General features: G+C 38.9%; 1 protein-coding gene across 9 annotated transcripts in view; it reads left to right on the forward strand.

Annotated features, from left to right (window-relative positions):
- Nucleotides 1-24823, forward strand: part of KCNH8 (potassium voltage-gated channel subfamily H member 8) — a 447861-nt gene that overhangs the window by 357785 nt on the left and 65253 nt on the right. For all 9 annotated transcript variants that reach the window (XR_014824095.1, XR_014824098.1, XR_014824099.1 and 6 more), the window contains one exon: nucleotides 19282-19320. Coding sequence is in view for 5 of the 9 variants with exons in the window: in XM_084989953.1 (XP_084846079.1) it covers nucleotides 19282-19320 (39 nt within the window). In the remaining 4 variants the exon portion in view is untranslated. The remainder of the gene's footprint in view (nucleotides 1-19281; nucleotides 19321-24823) is intronic.

The raw sequence follows: 24823 nt of genomic DNA on the forward strand, positions 1-24823 counted from the left end.
AGGAAATCCTTTTGTCATTTTAATTATAATGTGTCTTTCTGTTGATCTCTTTGAGTTCATCTGGTTTGAGACTTTCTGTGCTTTCTAGACTTGGATGTCTGTTTCTTTCTACAGGTTAGGGAAGTTTTCAGCCATTATCTCTCTTTTTTCTCCTTTTTTGTCCGCTCTTCTTTTTTTAATACTTTCTTTTTCTGCCCTGATTGAGTGATTCCCACTATTCTTTCTTCTATATTGGTTACCTGTTATTCTGTATAGTCTAATCTTCTACTGATTCTTTCTAGTGTATTTTTTAATCTCAGTTATTGTATTCTTCAGCTCTGATTTGTTCTTATATTTTCTAAGTCTTTGTTGAAGTTCTTAGTGAACTTCTCATTCTTTTCTTGAGTTTGGTGGGCATCCTAATGACCATTTCTTTGAACTCTTTATCAGTAGGGTTTTTCTGGGGTTTTAGTTTATTCATTCATTTAGAACATATTCCCTTATCTCCTCATTTTGTTTGATTTTCAGTGCTTGTCTCTTTCTTGCCTTCTTTCTGCCTTCCTTCCTTCCTTCCTTCCATCCTTCCTTTTAGGACTGCACCTGTGGATATGGAAGTTCCCAGGCTAGGGGTCAAATCAGAGCTATAACTTCTGGCCTACATCACAGCCACAGCAATGCCAGATCTGAGCTGCATCTGTGACCTACACCACAGCTCATAACAGCACTAAATCCTTTAACCCGCTGAGTGGGGCCAGGGATTGAACCCACATCATCATGGATAGTAGTCACGTTCATTTCCACTGAGCCACAGTGGTAACTCCTTGTTTCTATTAATTAGGTGAAACAGCTACCTCTCTCAGTGTTGAAGAATGGACTTATGCAATATGAAATCATCCTCTGTGTAGACTGCCCATGCCCATCCTTGACTTTGTTCTTATTCCTTAACCACCCTCTTCCCTCAAGTCTACAGGAGCAATGTTTTCAAAGTGTAAATCGGATCATGTCATTCTGTTGCTTAAAGTGTTTCAGTGGATCCCCATGAGCTCTTAATAAAATCCAGACTTCTTACCATAACTTTCAAGATTCTATTCATTCTAGCTCTTACCTGTCTCTCAAACTTACCTGATTCCACCTTGTGTTCAGCATTATATTCCTTCATTACATGTGCCAGGTTCCTGCCTACCTTTCATGCCTCAGGGCCTTTGCATTGTCATTTTTTTTTCTTTCTGCAATGCTACTCCTCTGGCCTTACCTGATTACATGCCCTGGATTTTTCCTCTCTAAGTTATATTAATATGTTATATCACCTTGTTTATCTTCTAGCTTTTAACATGATCTGAAGTTCTTTTAATATGTTTATTTTCTTGTTCATGATCAGTTTCTCCTACTCTAGTCTATTTTTTATGGCTTTGCGTTGTACTTTATATACCCTCAATGCCTAAATAAGACCATAGTTCAGAATCAACATTTAATATATATTTGATACTTGAATGAGTAGAATGTCAAAATGTTTACTTTGGGACCTGGAACCTATGTGAAATTTTAAGAAAATGAATAAAGTCCTGAGGAGAGAAGCCTATATAACCAGTAAATGGAGTCTAAAATCAAAAGTTATAGGAATTTGGAATTATATATTTTAGAAGTAACAAAGCCAAGAGAGTGTCAATAGTAGAATTTGAAAGAACAAATTGAAAGAACAACTAAATTGCAAAACAGCCATTTTTCACTTCCCCTAAGTTTAGGACAAGAGGTTTTCAAAAGCCATAGGAGGAATTTAAGCTGAATAATAATAAGAATAAAAACTCTTGCATTACAGGTAAGGAAATTTTTCCAGGTGGTTTGGTATAGTAGGTTGTGTTAAGATGGGAAAAAAAAAAAAAAGGATCTGCTTTCAAATCTAAGCTAACACATACATTTTCTGTAGAAACAGATGAACCATTACAATACTAATACCCCCAGAAAATAGAGAATCAATACTGTTAAACATCAAACCATTCTGAACTGTTATTCACCTCACTTTTATTGCTCAGAGCATGAGGTAACAGACTTTTTGGATGAAATGAATTTACCTGTATAAAACTCCAGGGTCTAGTAAAGCAGCTAATCTATGATTATAAAATACTTCATCAGAATGTAATACATAATTCTGTTGCCTTTAGTGGTAAACTCTGAGGTATAAGGTCTGTAATATATACGATGGTCAAGCATTTCTTATATTTCTTAATTAGTATTAACCTCAGTGGTGTCTGAATATGAATTTATAATTCTATTTGGGTATGGACCCTGTGTCTTTAATGTACAAAGGTGAATCTTTAGTTCCAGTTTTATATTTTCAGAAGGCAGCCCCATCTCAAATGCAAATGTCACTGAAAATTCCCACACACTATTGAGTTATGCCCACTTGGACCTCTTGGCATTAAACAATTTCTTCTGTAATTGAGCTGTACTGTATCCATGAGATTCAACTCCTTGCTTCTTCCCTTAGATAAAAACAAGCCTGAATGGATCTTTTAAGAAACATCTGTGATTTGCCAACATCTCTTGCTTCCAATTACAATTTATTTCCAGATTATTACTGAAAAGAGAGTTATTTCCAAAGGAGGGACTTGGTTTAAATTTAGTTTCCATTTCAGTCTGAAATAAGATTGGGCTGCTTGGAAGCAATTTTCTTGAAAATGATTTACTGAATAGTAATAATTTTAAAAATCATATCTGACAGCCCAGATACTTAGCTCTTCAAGAGTAGCCTGTGTGTAGGTGTGCCTCTGCTAGCACAGTCTTGTGTAATAAGAGAACATAATTAATTCTGCACCTTTCTGAGATAATTGTTCTTAGAAAATTGCATATTGAAGGATTCACATGGCATTTTACCATGTCAGCTTTCCTTGTCATCCCAGGCTCAACAAGTGCTTTGTCTGTTGTGTATTTTAAAATACTATCCCTTTGGAAGAAAAACTCCTTCCTTGAAATAGCTTGTGGTAAAATGTTTTACCTACCATAGGCTTTTATGGTGCTTAAGACAGTGTCAGATATGCTGGGAAAAGCTCAGTAAGTAATGGCCTGGAAATTTTATTTGCATTCCGTATATATATGTTTTTTTTTCTGCAGGTAACTTTTTCCCTTTATTTATTTATTTATTTATTTATTTTATTTATTTTTTTTTAATTGCAGTGTAGTTGATTTACAATGTGGTATTAGTTTCAGGTAAACAGCCAAGTGATTGAGTTATATATGTATATGTTCATATATATAAAGCTATTCTTTTTCGGATTCTTTTCCACTATAGGTTATTACATAATATTGAATAGAGTTCCCTGTGCTAGCATACAGTATATATTTTTATGTTCTGAAATGCTCATTATGTATTTTCCAATGGATTCAGTTGTTCATAATACTTTCAAAGAAGAGAGCACGTTTCAGTTAGTATCCTCAGAGCCTAGTATTGGGTTCATGATCATGGCACTGAGTAAATGGAGATTGCTATTACTTGTGTCTGTGGACCCATCTTACTTGCTCTGACTGCAGTACAATGACCCTTAGCATCCTCTCCTCTTCTTAGTGTTTGCTATACTTACTGCTTCATTCACACCACTATTATCAGTCTTGCCCCCTATTTTTCCCTCCTTATAGAAGGGAAAAATCTTCTTAAAGAAGATCTTAGGGAGGACTAGATTCCACTGGTCTCTAAGTTTGCACTCTCCTCCATCCCTGAAGTTTCATTTCTCTGCTTGATCCCCAGCCTCAGAGAGATGAAGGCTTTATACTTCCAAAAGCTGTTAAGTGAAAGAGAAAAGATACCCTCATTCTTTCTCAAACTACAGACTGGTTAAAAAATACTTCAAAAAATTTTTAAAAGATTAAAATCTAAATATTCTCTTAAAAAACTTGTTTTAGGACAGAGCTATTGTGGGGGCATGGGCAAAACGGCCAGTCTGAGAAGCCTGGTAAGTGTGCGGGACAATTCAAAATGAGAACATTTACCATAGGCAATTGAAATCCAACTCAAGTAGAGCATTAAAGGCAGAGGAAATTTATTATAGGGATTCCAGGGGATCAAATAAAATACACAATTACAACACATATGCACATACACACCTGGATCTCAGGCATTCTTGTAAGCAGGCTTTCCAGCTCCATTTCTTATTCTGCGTTCTCTCCATTTCTTCCTTTTCATGTTTTCTCAATCTTTCTCTCCTTCAGTAGACTGTTTCTCCTCATCTAAAGGGCAGGAAATAGTGACAGCAGCTCCTCAATTCAAGAGGGCATCAGATTAAGCTAGTCTTTTGGCTGATTCTAGATTCCTATGGAAAGACAGAGTGGTTCAGCTTAACTCAAGCGTCCACTTAGGTTTTATCAATTTGTGTGGCAGGGGGAAGGATCAAGGATGGGGAAAGATCACAGTGTAGTATAAACCACTGTGGTTGCCACAACAACCCAGTAGGCTGAGGAGTTAAGAGACAAGATTGAGAAAGGGGGAAGGGGTTGGTCAGAGGTAGTTGGACAAATTGAAGCAAAGCCAGTGATTGTGTGTGAACTGTGAGTAATCCCATCACTGTAGGTTGTATAATCATATCTCAGCAACATTTTCTTAGAAACCAGATTCCATCTAAAAATATATTAAAGATAAAAGCACATAAAATAAGGAACACAAAAAAGCTTTCAACAGCTCTGAATGAGCTCATGTTTCATCTCCTCTGGATTCTCTCCTGTGTAGCCTTCTGTCAGTCAAATAGCATGAGACATACCCTGCAAAGAGCTCAGCCACATTTCAATGACATCTGGGGATTTCAGCTTGTGTTTGCAAGTTGAACAGTGAGCAGTTAGATTTTTAAACTCCTTAGTGGTGGGGGAGGTAACTGGGTTAGCAAAGTCAGAGGATGAAAAGGCCACCTGCCATCCCAGAAACAAGACAAAAAAGGTCTTTCTTTCCCTACCCCCCTGGTAACTTCCATCCTGCAGGGAACAGCAGATGTTCAGCCTGAAATAAAAGGTGTCAGATTTGCATATGTACACACATACATACCAAGAGGCAGGGCTCAACTTATGTGCATTGTTTGAGAATGGAAAATTACCTCGACTCCATCCGTCAGGAATTCTCAACCCTGACCAACCTGGAGGTACCCATATCCTCCATTCCACATTGCAGTCTCTATGGCTGTTTAAGTCCTTGAAGAACAGACCTTGCCCTCTTCAGAGTTCTTAGATTGGGGTAACAAAGCTCAGCCTTCCTGGCAGAGGCTCTGTGATGATGTTGATGCTCCTTGATGGTATCATTGTTCCTATGAACGAAAGTGTATGCTAAGCATGTTACAAACATTAACTTTTTTATTGTCACAATAATCTCAAAGATAGGTTGTTAGTCCATGTACCAGATAAGAAGACTAGTTAAGGATAAGAAAAGTAAAAAACCTGGTCCATTGTACCTTAGCAGGGAAGAAAGGGAAATCAAGAACCACAATTCCAGTCCCCAAATATCTGGCTCTTAAACTCAATTGAAACTTAGTGTTAGTTTATTATCAAAATAAAGTTAGAAATTCTCTCTCTTTCCCTCCAAAAGAGCACTATTGTCACTGAATGCTAGCTATATTGTAGGCTGATGTGGCAGTCATAGGAAATATGTTTCCATGGGAAAATGAGCCAAATGTGTAAGTAAAAAATGAACCACAGAGGAGTTCCCTGGTGGTCTAGTGGTAAGGATTCAGTGCTTTCATCACTGTAGCTCAGCTTCAGTCCCTGGTCTGGGAACTGAAATCCCACATCAAGCTGTTGTGTGCTGCAGGTAACAAAACAAAACACAGAACTCTAACTTTTTTGATAATTCATGAGAGACTTTTTGAAAAAAAATCATAAGAATTCAACCAAATTGTAAGTGCAGAACTCACTTGTATACATATGACTTCCTGAGAGCTATAGCTATATTTTATTCATCTTTGTAATCCTTTTCCTAATGAAATTGTTGGCCCAAAATATGTGCTTGTGAATGCTTATTGAAATTTAATTCATTCCTTATTATATGTACATGTTTCCATATCCGTAAAATAATAGAATGTTAAAACAAGAAAGGACTTTGTGTACTATCTGATACAACTCAGTTTTTTTCTTTTGATTACAAGTGGCTTAAAGAGAGAAGGTAAAGAAAATTTACTCACAAAACTAAAGTTCCTATCTTACGGACCTAAATGAGCTAGGATATTCCCTTTGAACAAAGCGGACTTTCATTTTTGGATAAAATCTCCCACTAACTACATGAAAGCATGTGTTTCAAATAAGATTCCATCAAAAAAATCAAAATATATCTCATCAGGATTAAGTTCTTTCATCAACTGAATGGTTCGTAGTGCATCTATAAATAGGGAAAGGATGCTAATGCTTATTAAGTATGTATTATGACCAAGGCAATTTGTGAACATTACCTCACTTAATTTAATTTGCAACTTTTGCATCACTCCTGAGAGTTTGGATGTTGTTTCTGCTTTACGGATGAAGGAACTGGACGTCCAAGTAGCACACTGCCTGAGATTATAGGATTAATGAAAGAATCAAACAGTATAAAATTGAGTCAAATGCTGGTATTCTGAATCCCAGCCTAGGACATTTGTCCACTAAAGCCCTCTGCCACACATCAGCACATAATTCTCCTAAAAGGGGCTGTTCTCCTTCAGGCATTCTGATTTATAGCAGAAGCTACACTGAATTTCCAGAGTAACATTCACTCTAATCTTCTTAATCTCAATGCTGTTACTTGTTATGTCTCATCAAAAACCCACTGGGCTTCAATATTTTAGGAAAAACATCTGATTAATAGGAAGAAAAGGAAGGAGTTCCTGTCATGGTGCAGTGGAAATGAATCCGACTAGGAACCATGAGGCTCCGGTTCGATCCCTGGCCTCGCTCAGTGGGTTAAGGATCTGGCATTTCTGTGAGGTATGGTGTAGGTCACAGACACGGCTCAGATCTGGCATGGCTGTGGCTGTGGCATAGGCTGGCAGCTATAGATCCAATTCGATCCCTAGCCTGGGAACCTGCTGTGGGTGCGGCCCTAAAAAGACAAAAAGACAAAAAAAAAAAGACAAGGAAGAGTGTAGAACTGTTGCAGTCCAGCCATTTGACTTGTCCTTTCCCCTCATGTTTGTGCCTTTATTTGTTCCTAAGTCCATCCATTTGTTAAATATCCCTGTGGTGTCCAACTAGCTCTGAGAGAACTTCTTCCCATCAAGTACGTGCTTTTCCATCCGCTCTACACATGATTGCACTTTATTCTTCCCTTGTTACATGTTCAAGGGTAAATTTCGTAAAACCTCCACTCTGTCATCATTTCACGTATAGAAAATGGTATTTCAGTTTCTTTCCAGGCTCAGTTTCATCCCTGGAAGAAGTTGGACGCCTTCCTGTTAGTTGAAATAAATAAAAATCTCTGGTGTGTGACTATATCACGTTTGCCAACAGACACATTCTCAGTGCTTCCTGGATGTACACACATCCCTACAGTTCTGCAGAGGGATTGAAAGTTTTAGTGAAGGAAGCAATATTGTAAATTTAGAGTTTCGTTCACATTTCTCAATCAAACTGCAAATGCTTTTCTGAAGGCTATGCTGGGACTTTATAAAAATGCAATTTTACTGTTTTTTTGTTCGTTGGTTGTTGTTGTTGTTGTTGTTTTTGATGAACTTGATCTCCTGAAATTTATTAGAATAACTCTGTTTCCCTGTAGTAAATACTTCACTGTTTGGGTTGTGATAGCCTGATCACGTTTCATAGATCATCCTTGGGCGTGTGCAACATTTCTTTGCACTAAGCTCACTCATGGTTCCCTCTAATCCTAAACCCAGACTCCACTGTTACAGTATGGACTACAGTTGGTAGTCTGATTAAAGCTGCTGTAAATGAGCTAAGTTAGTGGAAATTAAATTAAAATTAAAAACAAATTATAAAATCCCAAGGTAAACATCTTTAGCATGCTTTTTCCTGTGAAGTTTCCCCAAAGGATGGAGACAGCAGAGAGGAAGGCATATGGTGGACGCAGTCTGCTTACACTGCAGCACAGACTGTGCACGGCAGGCAGAGCTGGAGGCCTCCGGTTTCACCAGATTCAAGGCATCCTCAGCTTACCATTTAAAGCCAGCAAGCAATCTGTGGCACCAAAAGAGCGGTGGCTTCAACTAGAGGAAATAGTAGCCAAGCAGTCAGAAATATGAAGCAAACAAGATGCCAGGCTGGGGGGTGGGGAGGGAAGGTACCTTGAAATTAGGAACTGGAAGGCCAGCATGCAATGAGAATGACAACTCACTACAGGTGGAGTGACCCAGGGAGATGCATTTCTGTCAAATGAATTGAGACTTAAAGGATTTGCTTTCCATGTCATTGAGGAAAATGATTAAGGAAAATTTTGAGATGAACATCTGCAAGATGCTAAGCTCTTAGTGATGTGGTAATCCCACTTATATTTTCCACCCCGAAGATTAAGCAGAGCATATGGTGACCGATCTGTGTCACTGCGTTTTGCCAGCATTCATAAATAGTCCCATGTCTGACTAGTGCTAACAAAGCGTATTTATATTCTAGGTTATGTAGTTTACATTTTTCTTTTGAGGTTATTAGTTACCCTTCTTTCTTATGGTACAAAATGTTAGCAACAGGAGTTCCCATGGTGGCTCAGTGGGTTAGAAACCCAGCTAGTATCCATAGGGTCGATCTCCAGCCTTGCTCAGTGTGTCAGAGATCCAGTGTTGACAGGAGCTGTGGTGTAGGTCACCTACACAGCTCGGATCTCGGTGTTGCTGTGGCTGTGGCTGCAGCTCCAATTCGACCCTTAGCCTGAGAACTTCCATATGCTGCGGGTTCAGCTCTAAAAAGCAAAAAAAAAAAAAAAAAAAGGTTAGCATCATATATTCAGGAAGAAAAAAAAAAACAGACCTCTGTCAACAAGAGCAGTGAATGGTAGGTATTAGACTCCATATGCATACAGGTCATGTGGTTTAGACACAAGTTGCTTTCCTTAAGTGGGCCTCTTGTTCCTCATCTCTGGCTTGGGTGATCGTGAAGAGACTCTTATCAGTTGGTTCAGGCTAAATGCTGCAACAAACAGCCCCAAATCTCAGTGCCCTGATATAGGACATAGAATAAGCCATACGAGGCATGTCTCACTCATATCACAGTGTACAGGTGGTATGCCAATGGTGACTTTTCATGGGGTGACTCAGAGATCCAGGCTTCCTCTATTTGGTGTCTCCATGATCCTTGAGGCCTCAGCATCCTTTGGGACTCAAAGTCCTCCACTGGAGACTTTGGACCTCACCAGCCAACCAGCTAAGAGAATCTGGAGGTCTTTCCTGAACCACTCATGTACCAGACTTAGAAATAGCCTAGATCTCTACTCACATGCCACTGCCCACAGTCTCAGTACAAGTAGCCTGGGAAACCTCATCAAGCTGTGTGTCTAAGAGGGCAATTGGTGAATGGCCAACCCATCTGGGCCACAAGCACTTCTAGTGTTATTTTTCCATTTTTTGAAAATTCCAGGTAGTTTCCATTGTAGCTCCGAGATAATGAACATGACTAGTATCCATGAGGATGAGGGTTCAATCCTTGGCCTTGAGTTGCCGTGAGCTATGGTATAGGTCACAGACATGGCTCGGATCCTACGTGGCTGTGGCTATGGCTCAGGCCAGCAGCTGCAGCTCCAATCCAACCCCTAGCTTGGGAATTTCCGTAGGCCACATGTGCAATCATAAAAAGCAAGAAAAAAAAAAATTCCAACTTAAGAAATCTTTCAAACACTGAGAAAGCTGTGCAGTCAAATTAAAATAGTTTGCTTTTGCTCTATGTGTGTGTGTTTTATTTTACCACAGTGTTTTTATTTTGCCTTTCCACGAGAATATGTTCTTCAGGAAAGACAGAATTGGTATACATGACATCATCTCGTATTTCGAGGAAAAATGTGAGGCGTGGAAAATGAATGCAGCTGGCTGGATATATGAGCGTGCCGTCATTTTAAGAAAGCCTGGCCTGTAAGAATACGTATCTACCAAATTTATTGATAAATCGGAGGGATTTCATACCTTAAAATATGTCTTCTGTTCCCGTAAATAATTAATCACAGAGTTGCTTTACTGGTATCTCCCCAAGTAAAAGTAAATATTCGTTTAGAAATTCTGTGTTAACAGAAAGGGAGGAGTGAGAGGAAGAGGAGAAGGTCAACGACAATGATTTAGAACCAATACCAAGTAGAAGTTACACTTTCTGAAGATCTTATGGAAATTAATGGGGAAAATATGATTTCCTCTGTGAGACTCCAAATGGCTTATTTTGGAAGCATCTTTTTCTTTTCTTTTCTTTTTTTTTTTTTGTCTTTTTGTCTTTTTAGGGCCACACCCATGGCATATGGAGGTTCCCAGGCTAAGGGTCTAATTGGAGCTGTAGCCACCAGCCTATGCCATAGCCACAGCCACGCCAGATCCAAGCCTCATCTGCAACCTACACTACCGCTCACAGCAACACCGGATCCTTAACCCACTGAGCGAGGGCAGGGATTGAACCTGAAACCTAGGGTGCCTAGTCAGATTTGTCTCTACTGTGCCACAACAAGAACTCCTGGAAGCAACTTTATTGCCTCAAAGTGATGCATCCTCACCTTCCAACTAAGGCCAAATCATTCCTTCAAAGAACCCAATATTTCCAATTTCCTGCAACTCCCCAAATAAACAACCTGAAAAGCACAGCTTGACCCAGGAGATGGGAAACATGAAGGGCCAGAATTGGTTTGCACAAATTTGTATAAAGATTTATGAAAGCATCATCTTTCTCATGGATTCATTTGTGCCTATTTTGTGACCAGGGAAATTCTTTTCTTAGAACTTGGAGAGACATGTTTCTTCCAATAAGCATTATGTATGTATATTTCATGTGTGTAACTAAAAGAATGATGTCTTGAAATTCCTGGGGGCCTAGCAGTTAAGGATTTGGCATTGTCATTGCTGTGATGTGGGTTACATCCCTGGCCTGGGAAGTTCTGAATGCCTCGGGCATGGCCCCCTCCAAAAAAAAAAAATAAATAAATAAAAGAATGATGTCTTATGAATGTCTTAAGAATGATGACGTAAAAGAGTGAGATAGTTCTGTAAATTGAGGAAGACCTCACTATAAGAAGTTCTACACACGATAGGCCTTAATCACTGTTTAGATTTTTAGGAAGAGGAGTTACTCAACAAAGATCACTATGGTTTTCCCCCAAAGTGGAAATGGCCGCTTTGTGACTAGGTTGCCAGGTGATAACTCTAAAAGCTTGCCTACATAGTAAAATTTCAGGAAAGGAGTCCTTGCTTCCCCTCTCCACACAAACCTCTCTCCTAAATTATTCACTGTTTTTTGTTTTTTGTTTCTTTTTAAATTTGAAGGAAAGTCTATCCTACCATGAAAGCTCAGGCTCAAAATATAAATTTACCAAAGAAAAGATGTAGAAAATATACATGACTGTATGAGTAACTAGAGAATGATTTCCTCTGCAGGAAGCATGCTTTGAGTGAGAATGTCATTAGGAAAGCGACCCAGAGAAGTAAACAAAATAGATCAGGCGTATTTTCTCAATGACAGTTTTTGATCTGGGAATTTCAGAGTTACCAAAGCAGACACATTTCTCTAAATATCAGTGGCTTGGAAGCCCATGTGAATTCTCACAAAGACTTGTTTCTAGTTAATATTTAATTAGCCCATAGTACTTTCCTTATGGTACTCCACCTTTGGGTTCAACAAAACCTTAATTTAAGAAGCTTGACCTCATATCTACTAACAGTGAGATTCTCCCTCACCTAGAAATTGTTGAATCTTTAGTACAAGTGTGACTGCTGTGATGAACAATATGCATCTTGCTTACGTTTCTAAGATTTCTTTAATTAAAAAATGTCTGCAAAAAAATGTATGCATTTGGTCCTCCTCCTCCTTCTCCCCCTACCCCTCTTCCTCCCCCTTCTCCTCCTCTCCATCTCCCCTGCTACCTCTTTCTCTTCCCCCTCCTCCTCCTCTTCCATCAAAGCTGCCTATGACCCCACTATTGTGGTCCTGTATAAGTTTCTTCATGTATTGTGTCCTATATAAGTTTCTTCATGTTTTTTTTGTAGTTGAGCTTAACCTAGGCACTAAGGTTCAAATACACAAAGTTACTCATTTCAGTTTGCTGGCTCCAACCCTGTCTTCAATAGATAGGGCTGTTCAGCTTTTCTATTACAGTGTATAATTGACAGTGGGCTTCCTAGGCAGCAAATCAGGCATTGCGGATTAACTTTAAAAGTGCCATAGGGAGTTGCGATGTGAAAACTTCTACACCAAATCGAGCATCTTTGTTCACCGACCTGGTTTGAAATCAGAATACTCAGCGTGTATCCTGAAACACTGATGAAACCAGCTATTGTGTTTCCTTACAATTATATAGCAGCTGGTTTTACAGCCTAACCAGGAGCCATTGTACCCTAATCAGAAGCAGGTCACTGGGGGCCTGGGATCTCAGCTCCACATACTAAGTTTAAACTGTGTAAATTCTTTTAGCACTGAATATCCTGCTAAACTCCCAAATCATTAATATGGTACATAGCTCCTTAAGCCTGAAATCTTTAAAGGTGTATGTCATTGCTGAGAGAATTCTAGTCCATTTTCTTTACACAATAGTGTGTTTCCATTTGTTTTCTTTCTAGGATAATATGAACTATGTGTTAGTAAATAACGCTCTCCCTCAAAATCATCCCACATGTCCAAGTTTTAAAATAAGTATTAAGGGATACCTTTGGGTTTTCTTTTTTTTCCAAAGCCTTATAATTCATATACTTTAATTCAAAGATAGGAAGTTAAAAATGTGCTTAAGTTAATTTGTATCTATTGTCAGTGTCTTATTGACTGTATACATCCCTGTGAACAATCTGAAAGTGTTACATTTTACTTAAACGAAGCAGATAAAGGGGTTGAGAGGGACATGAATAAAAGACCAAACTATTACTATATATATAATATTCTACCCAGTGCTGGGCAAAGAAAAATCTGTTTTTGTGGCATGGGATGACAGGTATTTGCTAGAACAGTTTGGGGGAAATTTGCTTCTAAGAAGTTTAATAGCCTCCTTATTAAGAAATTCTAGGGAGTTCCCACTGTGACACAGTGGATTAAGGATCGGGGTTGCTGCAGCTGTGGCATAGGTTGATCTCTGGCCCAGGAACTTCCATATGCCACAGATGCAGCAGAAAGAAAGAAAAAATGAAAGGGAAGTTCCCATCGTGGCTCAGTGGAAACAAATCTGACTATATCCATGAGGACGCAGGTTCGATCCCTGGCCTCACTCAGTGGGTTAAGGATCTGGTGTTGCTGTGGCTGTGGTGTAGGCCGGCAGCTGCACCTTCAATTTGACCCCTAGCCCGGACACCTCCATATGCTGCAGGTGCAGCCCTAAAAAGACAAAAAAAAAAGAGGAAAGAAAGAAAGAAATCCTATGTGTGTGTTATATATATAGGTTTTAAGTTGGATAAACCCATCTGTGTGAATATTTAACTATGCGTGACCTGGCTAATAATACCCTACTCCTCAGTAATTCAAAGAGAATGTTTCTTCATAACCAATGTATTAATAATAATAATTTCCACTTATTAACACGAATCATTCTCTATGCTACACACTGAACCAAATACTTACCAAATGCAACATTTCGAGGACCTTTTTCACCATAAATTTATGTGAGAATTCCTCGTGGGTCATTAAGTTGAAGTTGTGAGAGACACTTCCCAGCAGGTTCCAAATACTTTTTCTCCCTGGAGACAAGCGAGGAAGGCATAGCACCACCTAGTGGCCACCTCTGGCAGGAATTTGGACACGATGGCCAGAGGGAAGCAGGAGGGGATAGAAGGGACCCAGGGAGAGGGTTTGGAGAAGCGCTATTGTTGTTACTAATGGAAGAGAATAGGAGGTGTCATTTGACAAAGGTCTTAAGGTAGTTCATCCCTGTGTGCCTTAGGGTTCTTGAAAGATGTACTCAAAAAGATTAAAATTACTTTTGATTGCTGTACTATATTTCTCTGTATATGACGCTACATCAGATGTGGCCAACTGGGTCTCTAAGATTTGTTTGGTTTACACATCTATCTCATTTAATCCTCAAAACAACTTTAATCATTGTCATCACTTTTGAGAGGAAGAGTGAGTGGCTTGTAGAAAGCCACTGAAATGCAGTGCAATATTTGTTGCCTCAGCATTACCTATCCTATTACAGTTAATATGCTCCCCAAGTTTGCATTGCTAAGGAATGACAAGAGTGGGGCAATTCCAGCTTTCAACCATAATGCTAGTCTACCTCCTAAATGGGTTCCCTTCTCTGCACATAGACCTTTCATCATAATATACCTCAATGAAGAGTTTTCCTAGCGCTTCCTACACTGTAGGCTCGGGAGATGATTTTTCTAGCTCTAGCCATCAGGAAGCATTAAATTCAAGACTCGATTACTTGACTTGTGCTTCCCGTCACAGAAGCAATAGCAATTACCCAGGAGAAGAAGAGCATTCTCCTCCAAGTCTTAATAATCTGTTTTGACCTCAAGGCTCAGGGTGAAATTGGGAAATGTCAGAATCATTAGTTTTTTCATTAAAATCCCATTTTTAGTTCTCAGTTATACAACAAGCAAAGGAAACATAACAGAAACTGCTTTACCCGCATTGGGTTCACACCAGTCTCAAAAAACCTCTTCTTCAGATTAGAGGGTGGTGACCTCAGACGTGTGTAGTTGAAGATGAATACTCCATGTTCAAAGCCTTCTCCAGAGGTTTCTGATTCCTCTGCCCATCCACCACCTGCCACTGGTGTCATTCACTGCTTTTGGCCCCTCTACTCAAGTCTACAAGAGAAAGAAGCAAATAAGAAAATGAGACCTATTGGTTTGACAATTATTTATTGATTTTGTAAGATCGGACATTTTCACTATGTGAATTACGGGGTTATTTGTGAGTATCCTCATTTGTATCTTCTTTAATCACAAACAGCCACCAATACTGGTAACTTTGCTTTCCAGGGAACAAGGTAATTTGTGATGACCCGTTTTTCTGAACAGAAGCACATGTTCCTTCAATCTGCACTGTCACTTAATCAATATGGCATTGTTAGCAAAACAGAATGCACTGGAGAGAAAAGCCTTGAAATTAACATCTCACTTTCCCAGTTGAACTATCAGTTGCAGATGACATTCTCACCAGGACACTTTCGTATCTCATGAGATTCCACATTTGAGAGGACATTTGCAAACTCACACCTGGGCTTATAAATATGACCTGAGGACCAAGTAGACAATGGAAATAGATGTCCTACCTTCCTTGGGCCACTGGCCTCTTGGGTTATGGTGAGGAGTCCTGGGTGTGTGGTGGATTCCACTCTCCTTTACTTCCTTTCTGATTCATAATAGTCAATTTCTTAGTGGTTCACCCTCTGAAAAAGAGCTTGAGAGTAAGGAGAGGTTAATAGTAATGCTCCATCACTACTGAGAAACCACTCATGTTTCTTCTAGCCATGGCCCATTAGCCTCCCATAAAAGGTGGTGCCATAAACCTTAATGTCCCAGCATCACTTGTCAGAACTCAAAGGGGTTTTAATGGGTAGGAGAAATAGATGAAAAAAAATAATAATAAAAGAACTCCCTTGCCAACTAAAAGAATTCATGAAAATCCTAAGAGCAGGAAAATTTACTATTGAGAAATTTGAGAACTTAAGGAAAAAATGAGTTGAAAGGTCAAGATCAAATATAAGCCTATGACAGCTCTTATAGAAGGGTCTTCATTCAATAAAACAGATGGTATTAAAGAATGCAATGGCATTTTTCACATCTAAAATACCATTAATTTTAATATGTTTGATTTTCATTTGCAGTTCAAGCTCAATAGTAGACCTTGGGACCTTCTTTACACCATTTTTAAAAATTGTGAATTTGTTTTGCTTTTTGGGTAGCAAATTATATGAGGACTAAGACACCATTTTCCTCTTCTGGTCCTTGATGCCAGTGGGCAGTATTTTTCTAACTTAATTTTAATTGTAAGTTCCCCCTGGACTTACAGAGTGATAGGGTAATTTAGGTGTTTAGGATGAGGAGAAAGGAGGAGAAAAGCTGGGCAGAAACATTTAAAAACAATGCGCCAAAGCTGAGAATGTCTCCCCATCTTCAAGGTTATGAAGCCTCATCTCTGTCCATAACCTTGTGCCAAGCCATGCCCTCAGCCTTTCTGCCCATACTTGACTTCGTCCATCCTGATAGGCTGAAGGGTACATTCCCAAGGTGTAAATGGGCTGAACTTCAACCTTCTTATCTCTCTCAAGATGTTACTGCAATGACATAATTTCCTTCTCTTGTGTCTGACAGACTTTCTTTTTTATCTTCCCAACCTCTATAACTTCAGTCTTTTTTTTTTTTTTTCATTATCCCCACTAGAGATCACCAACAATTCTTCTTACTGTCTAAAAGATATAAAAACTCCATAGGAGAGAGACTCAAAATTGGATGGCTACCTTTCTCAAAACTTTCAAAGCCTTTGAGTCTTCTAGTTGCTAGAATAAGAAAATGGTATCAATAAACATTTTCCATTCAAAGTCTTTATCCATGTATTAGTTTTCCCACTTGGAAAAGAATGCCTAGAATTCATCCAATTTCCTGCAAGATCTATGACTCAGAAAATGTTAACGTAGTGCTTGGGTAACTTAGCATGATGAGTGTTTTGGGTCTGCTTTATGACAACCATCAAAGCAGATTAAATTCTACAGTAGATCAGGCATTTCATCTTTCAGACCAAGAAAGAGTAGTATGTTGGAGGAGGTACCTGAAAAAACTTGATTCTGCATGAGGAACACGGAGAGTCAGAAGGCACAGCTCTGGTGGAAGTTCTGCCATTAACTTGTTGCATAATCAGGCAAGTCATCTTATCTTCTGGGGCCACAGTTTTCCACATCTCTAGTCAGAGAGTTGTACTGAATCAGGGGTTTCAAACTGGACCCGGAGACCAGGGCTCCATACACACTACCAGCTGAAAGAACTCTTTGAGTTGGTACTTTGCAATCTGACTTTTTAAGAAACACTTCCCAAAGTGTTCTATAATGTGCCAGGTGTACAGCTCATTGTAGCAGAGACTTTTCAAGGTCATTTCTAGCTTTAAAATACAGGGTTTCCAGGATATCCCTGGTGGCTCAGCAGGTTAAGGATCTGGCATTGTCACTGCAGCAGCTTGGGTCACTGCCGTGGTTTGGGTTTGATCCCTTGTCCAGGAAATTCTACATGCTGTGGGTTCAGCCAAATTAAAAAAAGAAAAATACTGTGTTTCCATGAAACTGATATTCTCTACACTTGGCAGTATCTGGATTAGCATGAAGTATTATTCATCAGAATGAATATATCATAGTACTCTTTTTTTAAATGTGTAATTAATACCATATATGAATGAAATGATTTATTTGGAGAGCCCATCACAGTAATGGTGGTCCTATGATGTACACTTACAATTTGCAATGTAAATTCGTGGACGTAATGGCTGGAGAGCATTTGCCAGGGTGCTTATCACAGTGAATACTTCAGGAGGTAATAGTTGATAGGATAATGGTAGTGGCATTGGTTAGAAGACCTCACTACTCAAAGTGCAACAGCAACATCAATATTACCTGGGAGCTCATTGGAAATGCAGAGTCTCAGGCCCCACCCAGACCTCCTGCATCAGAACCTGCATTTTAATGGACCCCTTGGTGATTTGTGTGCTCATATAAGTTTGAGAAGCACTGTCATATAAAAAGTCTTGCGATTCACCAGCTTGATGGAGCTCATACTGAGAGTAAATCATAGGGGTTGGGAGTCACACCCAAGTCAGGAGATGCTAAGGCCAGTGCCTCTCTCTTGTTCCTTAGCGATCATCTCTGACCTGAAGATATTCAGGCTTCCTGAGCCCCACTGGGGGTGTTCTTTCTCTCCTCCAAGCTGTAACTAAAGGCTTTTTAAAAAACACATTTTTATGTCTACCACAGTAGCATCAGCACTATAATTTTGTTTTATTTTTCACATTTTTAATTATTCAGCTGTTTTATTTGTCACCATTTAGGGAATTATTACAAAACTTATGTCTACAATGCTTCTGATGAATGCATATTTAGGCAACTAAACAGATGTAGAATGGGTTGACTGCTTTGATAAAATTAAACATTGATGAAACATATATTTGCACAGCAATAATGATGCTGGCATTTGTATAAATAATAACAGATCTATTTCCCTAATCATCTAGAAGAGAAAAAACAGTGAGGGGGTGACAGAATTACCAAATATGTCTCACTTACTATGCAGATCATTTTCAAATGTGAGATTTTTTTTATGTGAATAAAATTATGTTAATTTATTGCATCTATTACCACTTTAAATTGAAAGAAGTATATTTGAGCAGAAAACAATGTGTATGAGACCTGAAACATATTTCCAGGATATGGCATAATTTCCAGAGCTTCTTTGTACGTCACGGAAGGTGCATGTTTTTAATGTATTCCTCTGCAGCACCATAGCTTGATTTTATACAAGATGTGTTTTGAGATGGAAGCCTAAGTTCCATATTTGTTTTTCACATTTTTTTTTTTATTTTCCCACTGTACAGCATGTTTTTCACATTTTAACCCCTCTTGAGATCTGGCTTATCATGGATGTCACAGTTTGATTGATAGCAATTTTTTTTTCTTTTTTACAATCAAATGGATCTTAAAATCAATTAAATTTAGGACCCCCAGTGAACTTAATCCTTGTCCACAGGGAACACCATAGCAAGTATAATGGGACAGGAAGGATTCATTACCCCCAACCATATTCAAGGAAGAAGAGATGGAGAAAGAGAAAGGAATGAAATTAAATAAGCAAAGAATCCATGGATTTCTGTTTTCACAGAGCCAGAGAGAAGCATTGTGGAAGATAAGATAATTTAGCAAAAGGGCAAGAAAGAACAATAAGGGAGATGGAAAACAAAAGGAGAGCAAATAAAGCATCAAGATGGAAAATGTAACCAATGAGTTACAACAGTCAATTTGCTGCTCCCTTTTTTAAATCACACTCACTGGTCAATAGAGCTTCTGGAGGTGGGCTGTGGGAGACATTCCCAGCATCCTTCAGGAGGTATTTACTCTTCCCTGGCTTACAAAGGTGGGCTAGCCCCCCCCCACACACATACACCCTCTGAACTGTCTTCTCTTTCCCTGCCTCCTACCTCTCACCCTGTCCCAAACCACCTGGGAGGGTGTAAATGATTGTTACAACTTCTGTTTGTTTGTTCTTTCAGGTGATATCAAGATTATCGAACAAATCTGCAGTCTCACAGGTATGGCTTTTGCCAAAGAGCAAAATACTTATCTAAAATGTGTAGGATTTCCAGAGTTCCTGTTGTGGCTCATCAGATTAAGAGCCCCACATAGTGTCCATGAGGATGCAGGTTCAACGCCTGGTGCTCAGTGAGTTAAGGATCTGGCGTTGCCACATGCTGAAGCATAGTTCACAGATCTGGCGTTGCTGTGGCTGTGGCGGGCAGCTGCAGCTCCAATTCAACCCCTAGTCTAGGAACTTCCATATGCGGCAGGTGTGGGTATAAAAAGAAAAAAAAATAAAATGTATGGGATTTCCAACAAATCCATCTTCATCTCCCCCTTGAGGATTTTTATGCATTCATTTTTTACTTCCCCTGATACACTTCCCCATGAGAGATGTGGCAATGACTTTCATGAGTTTGGGAATATAAAAGGAATGAAACTCATGTATCTATTTTAGGGCTTTATTGTTATTGTTAAAAAGTAGTTTATCACCAAAACCTGCCCAAAGTAGCAAAGACTCAAGGTATTGATCTTAGAAGTATTGAGCTTTTAAGACAGTCCCAACTTTTAAGAACCCTCCAATTTCATTTTACCCTGAACAGTTTACTATATAGACTTTGATGACTAACAATCCTGTGGCAGGAACCCCATGTACAGCTCCTTTTCTTGCTCTGTACTCTTCTTGAAGCAGAACCTCCCCCCAACATTCACACACTTGCATCCACACAGACACATATGCATACAGAGGCACACGAATACATCCAGTTACATAACACTTCACAAAAGACATTGATAATTAACTGAAGATGGCTGAGAGTGGGGAATAAACAGGGTTACTATTGATAAGGTTTTTTTAAGCTCCCAAAGAATCTCAGTGCTGTCAACCAAGTTTCTCTCTGGCACTAGTTGTCCTTTCTCTTTCAAGCCACAAAATCTCTCCTCAGGAACTAACAAAATGGCCATTATGTTTAAAATTTTCCCAATAGGCAACCTTTCCTCATTACTATACCTCTTTTCCACCAGACCTTTCCTATAGTTTCTTTCTCACGAGGAGCAATTTAGCCTTCTTTTGGATTTTCCAATTTGAATTTCTTACCCCTCCATAGCACTCTAAAAATGAACATCCCTTCCAATAATATAACGTCCTTCACTTTCTTTTTTTTTTTATGGCTATACCTGTAGCATATGGAAATTCCCCAGGCCACATATCAAACCTACACCTCTGTAGTGACCCAAGTCACTGCAACCAGTCTTCACCTACTGTGTCACAGTGGGAACTCCCATCCTTCACTTTCAAAAAAAGGTTTTTTTCTGTGTAATTAAGGCTGAAGTTCATTTATAATCTCAAAACCACCAGGATAACTGGGCTTTTGAGACAATAGAGGTTTATTTCTCTCTCATGGACAAGGTCCAAGATCAGCAATATAACAGTGTCAATGGGATCTGGGGATTTCCTTTTTTTATTTCATGATCCTCAATGTATGTCTTCCCTCTTCTCATTCTGTAAGATGGCTGCTGGAGATCCACCCATTTCATCAATATTCCAGACTAGAAACTAAATAAATGTGAAAGAGGAAGATAGAAGCTTCCAGTTTTCTAGGAATCTTCCTAAGATTTCCTTATAACCTGTCCACTTACACACCACCATCATCCCAGAACTTAGCCTCATGGCCAAACCAAGTGGCAAAGGAAGTTGAAAGGGTGGTCTTTGGGCAATGCACATCTTAGCAAGTGCTAAGCATTCTGTTAATTAAGATAAGAGAGAAGGGGAGATTATGTAAAATCTCCCTGCACTCTCTACAGTACCTGCCCTGATGTACTAAATGATGTACATTTATGTTGTTTCCAATTTCTTCTTGATCACATCATTACAAGGGCAAGCATTTAGTAAGCACATTCAATGCATATCACTAAGTGTTCAACTTCCATTATCTAATATCTAATTTTCTCTTCACACTATTGCCTATTTATAGGTGAGGAAGCCAGGGCTTTAAACAATCATATTATTTGACTAAGGTAGTTAGTAAGTCACAGGTCTTTTAGAATTGTGTGATTTGTGGTTGGACTTTGTACAGTGTATACAGGTGAATCCAAGGACACAAAGGAGGAAGATGCTTCTATTTCTGATGGCTTGAAGAAAGTAACTGGTGCTCCTGCACAGAGGCTGCATGTAGGACTAAGTATTTAATCATTTAATAAATTTGGATGATGGCATATGGGCTGATTAACACTTGGTGTATATAATGTTGGCTGCCCTGATCACAAAAATACAGTATCTAGGCAACTTGTCCAAGGCACCAAGTCTCCATGACAAAATGTAAATGTTGAAAATTAAACGAACTTGTAGACATATAAGAAATAGGTCTTGGAGTTCCCGTCGTGGCGCAGTGGTTAACGAATCCGACTAGGAACCATGAGGTTGCGGGTTCGGTCCCTGCCCTTGCTCAGTGGGTTAACGATCCGGCGTTGCCGTGAGCTGTGGTGTAGGTTGCAGACGCGGCTCGGATCCCGCGTTGCTGTGGCTCTGGCGTAGGCCGGTGGCTACAGCTCCGATTCGACCCCTAGCCTGGGAACCTCCATATGCCGCGGGAGCGGCCCAAGAAATAGCAACAACAACAACAACAACAACAAAACAACAACAAAAAAAAGACAAAAGACAAAAAAAAAAAAAAAAGAAATAGGTCTTATAGGTTACTAGTCAGAAGGTTCTATTAGAACCACTGGTACCTCCTTGAAACAAAGGAATGGTTAAATTGCTCATGAAAATATAAATAGAAATCCAGTTAGAGAATGAATGTACTCACTGTTTTAATTTCTCTAATAAGTTTTCCCTGTTGAGTCTTTAGCTGGGTAAACTCATTTTTCTATCTGTAAAAGTAGTATACAAATGTTCTTCTGCAATTCCACATGGGTCCAACTTTTGTTGAAAGCACAGAATCTTAAAATGCTGTGGAAAAAAAAAACCAAAGCAAAAAAAATGAGATACATGACTATCTCAATAAAGAATTAGTGACTTTACCATTAATTAAAATAGTTGTATATAGTTGGAAAGATGGATCAAATCATTCCATTCGCTCAAGAAATTTTTGACCCATAAGATGAAAATACAAAAACAAACAAACAAACACTTCATAAGTGAATGGATCATTTCACTTAACAGCTATGGCCTAAACAGAAGGGACCTGTCAGTCACTACAGGTTCAAGTTCATTTTTGCTGTATAGATAGATAGATAGATATAGATATGTAATTGTAATAGTAAAATTCATGTATACCAACAAACCGTTTATTAAGGTGAAATAATAAATGGAGTTCTCTTTTGGCACAGGGGGTTAAGGACCTGGCATTGTTACTATAGTGGCACAGGCTCAATCCCTGGCTCAGGAACTTCCACAGGCCATGGGTGGGGCCAAAAAAGAAAAAAGATGAAGTAATAACCACGACAGCTCATGACATTTAAGTGGGATGGATGGGTAGCTTGGGGTTAATAGATGCAGACTCTTGCCTTTGGAATGGCTTAGCAATGAGATCCTGCTGTGTAGCACTGGGAACTATGTCTAGTCACTTATGATGGAGCATGATAATGTGAGAAAAAAGAATGTAAACATGTACATGTAACTGGGTCACCATGCTGTACAGTAGAAAATTGACAGAACACTGTAAACCAGCTATAATGGAAAAAAATAAAAATCATTATATATATATATTTAAAAGTTCTTATTTCTAGATAAACTCTAGAATCATTTTCAGGTGAAGAATTCAAATAATGTGGCTAACTGACAACACTTTTTATTCTGTTGTTACTAAGTTAAAAAATAAATGTTTTTCCAAATGTAAAAAAAAAAGTACTTTTAGGTCTTTTGGTTTATTTTTTTGTTAGAAATTGTTGATAATTGTATTCTCAAAAGAAACTGAGGCACAGGAAAAATGAATTGACCTTTTGGAGCAGGGCAGCCATGTCTGGGGCAGAGCACAAAACACAGCCTCTTACAGTGATTGTTGAGGGCCATTAGCTTAGCTTTGCTGCCATGTCTGTCCTGCCCATTCATCATCACCTTCTTTGTCCTTTCCCATCCTCTCCTTGCTTCTCCTAAACTTATAGGTTGAATTAACCCAGTCAAGAGCCCTATGTGAGGGTTTAACAAGACTCTCTCCTTCCTTTTCTAAGCAGAGGAAGGTGAGCAGATCAAACGGTTTGCTCCATTTCCGACCGAGTTATTGCTCTCCAACAAGGAGAGCAAAAGACACTTCTGATCTTCCATCTATGATCCAAAAAAGGAAAGAGTTTTATTCTCAAGGAGAATGAAATTTTGTGGTTGATCTCCACAGAAACTTCCACTAAAGACCCTATAACTTTAAAATATCAAGGCCCGATTATGCTAAGGGAAATTAGTCAGAGAAAGGCAAATACTCTATGATATCACTAATATGTGGAATACATCAAACTAGTGAATGTAACAAAAAAGAAGTGGACTCACAGAGAACAAACAAGAATTACCAGTAAGGAGAGGAAAAGGGCAGGTAATAAAGGGTAGGGGATTAAAATGTACAAACTTTAAGGCATAAAATAAGCTACAAGGACTTATAAAGCAACCATACTCCAATTAAAAAAAAAAAACAGAAAAATTGGATCCAGAAGAGATAGGATCTAAAGTTGCCAATGCGGAGTTCCCATTGTGCTCAGTGGAAATGAATCTGACTACTATCCATGAGGACACAGGTTCAGTCCCTGGCCTCGCTCAGTGGGTTTAGGATCCAGCATTGCTGTGAGCTGTGGTTGTAGGTCACAGATGCAGCTTGGATCTGGCATTGCTGTGGCTGTGGAGTACGCCTGAGGCTACAGCTCCAATTCTACCCCTGGCCTGGGAAGCTCCGTGTGCTGTGGGTGTGTCCCTAAAAGACCAAAAAATAAATAAAATAAAATAAAGTTGCCAGTGGAAAGATGGAAGGCTGTAATTCCCTAACCCAGAAAAGAAAATTTCAAAATGTCAAACAAACAAACAAAAAATCTATAAGGATATATTATACAATACAGAAAATATAGCCAATATTTTAATAATAACTATAAATGAAATATAACCCATAAAAATAGTGAATCACCATATTGCACACCTGTAACTTATATAAGGTTATACATCAACCGTACTTCAATAAAAATAAAATGATGAGGCTACATGAAAAATGAATGAATAAATAAATAAATAAATACACTGTTAAGGCCCAGAGTTTTGCAATAAAATTGAAAATGTCTTATTCCTGAAGCACGCCATCGTATACTAGGATATATGACAGGCTGATGAAAAGCTAGATGCAAACCGGGTACAATGCACCTTGCACATGGTTCCCCACCAAGAGAGTTTAAAAGACCAAGAGGAGGGTGGTAGGCTAACACCAAGAAAGCAGAGAGAGTAAAACTAGCAAAGATCAGAACTAGGCAGACTCTGAACACCTGAATAAATAATAGCAAAAAAACCTGCAAAGTCTGCAGTTTAAAAGGTAAGCATGTCTCTTGGGGATT

This window comes from Sus scrofa, chromosome 13, assembly GCF_054392235.1.
Source record: "Sus scrofa isolate SSC_HxYL_T2T_F1_AM1 chromosome 13, Sscrofa_HxYL_maternal_Yorkshire_Landrace_v2.0, whole genome shotgun sequence".
NCBI lineage: Eukaryota > Metazoa > Chordata > Mammalia > Artiodactyla > Suidae > Sus > Sus scrofa.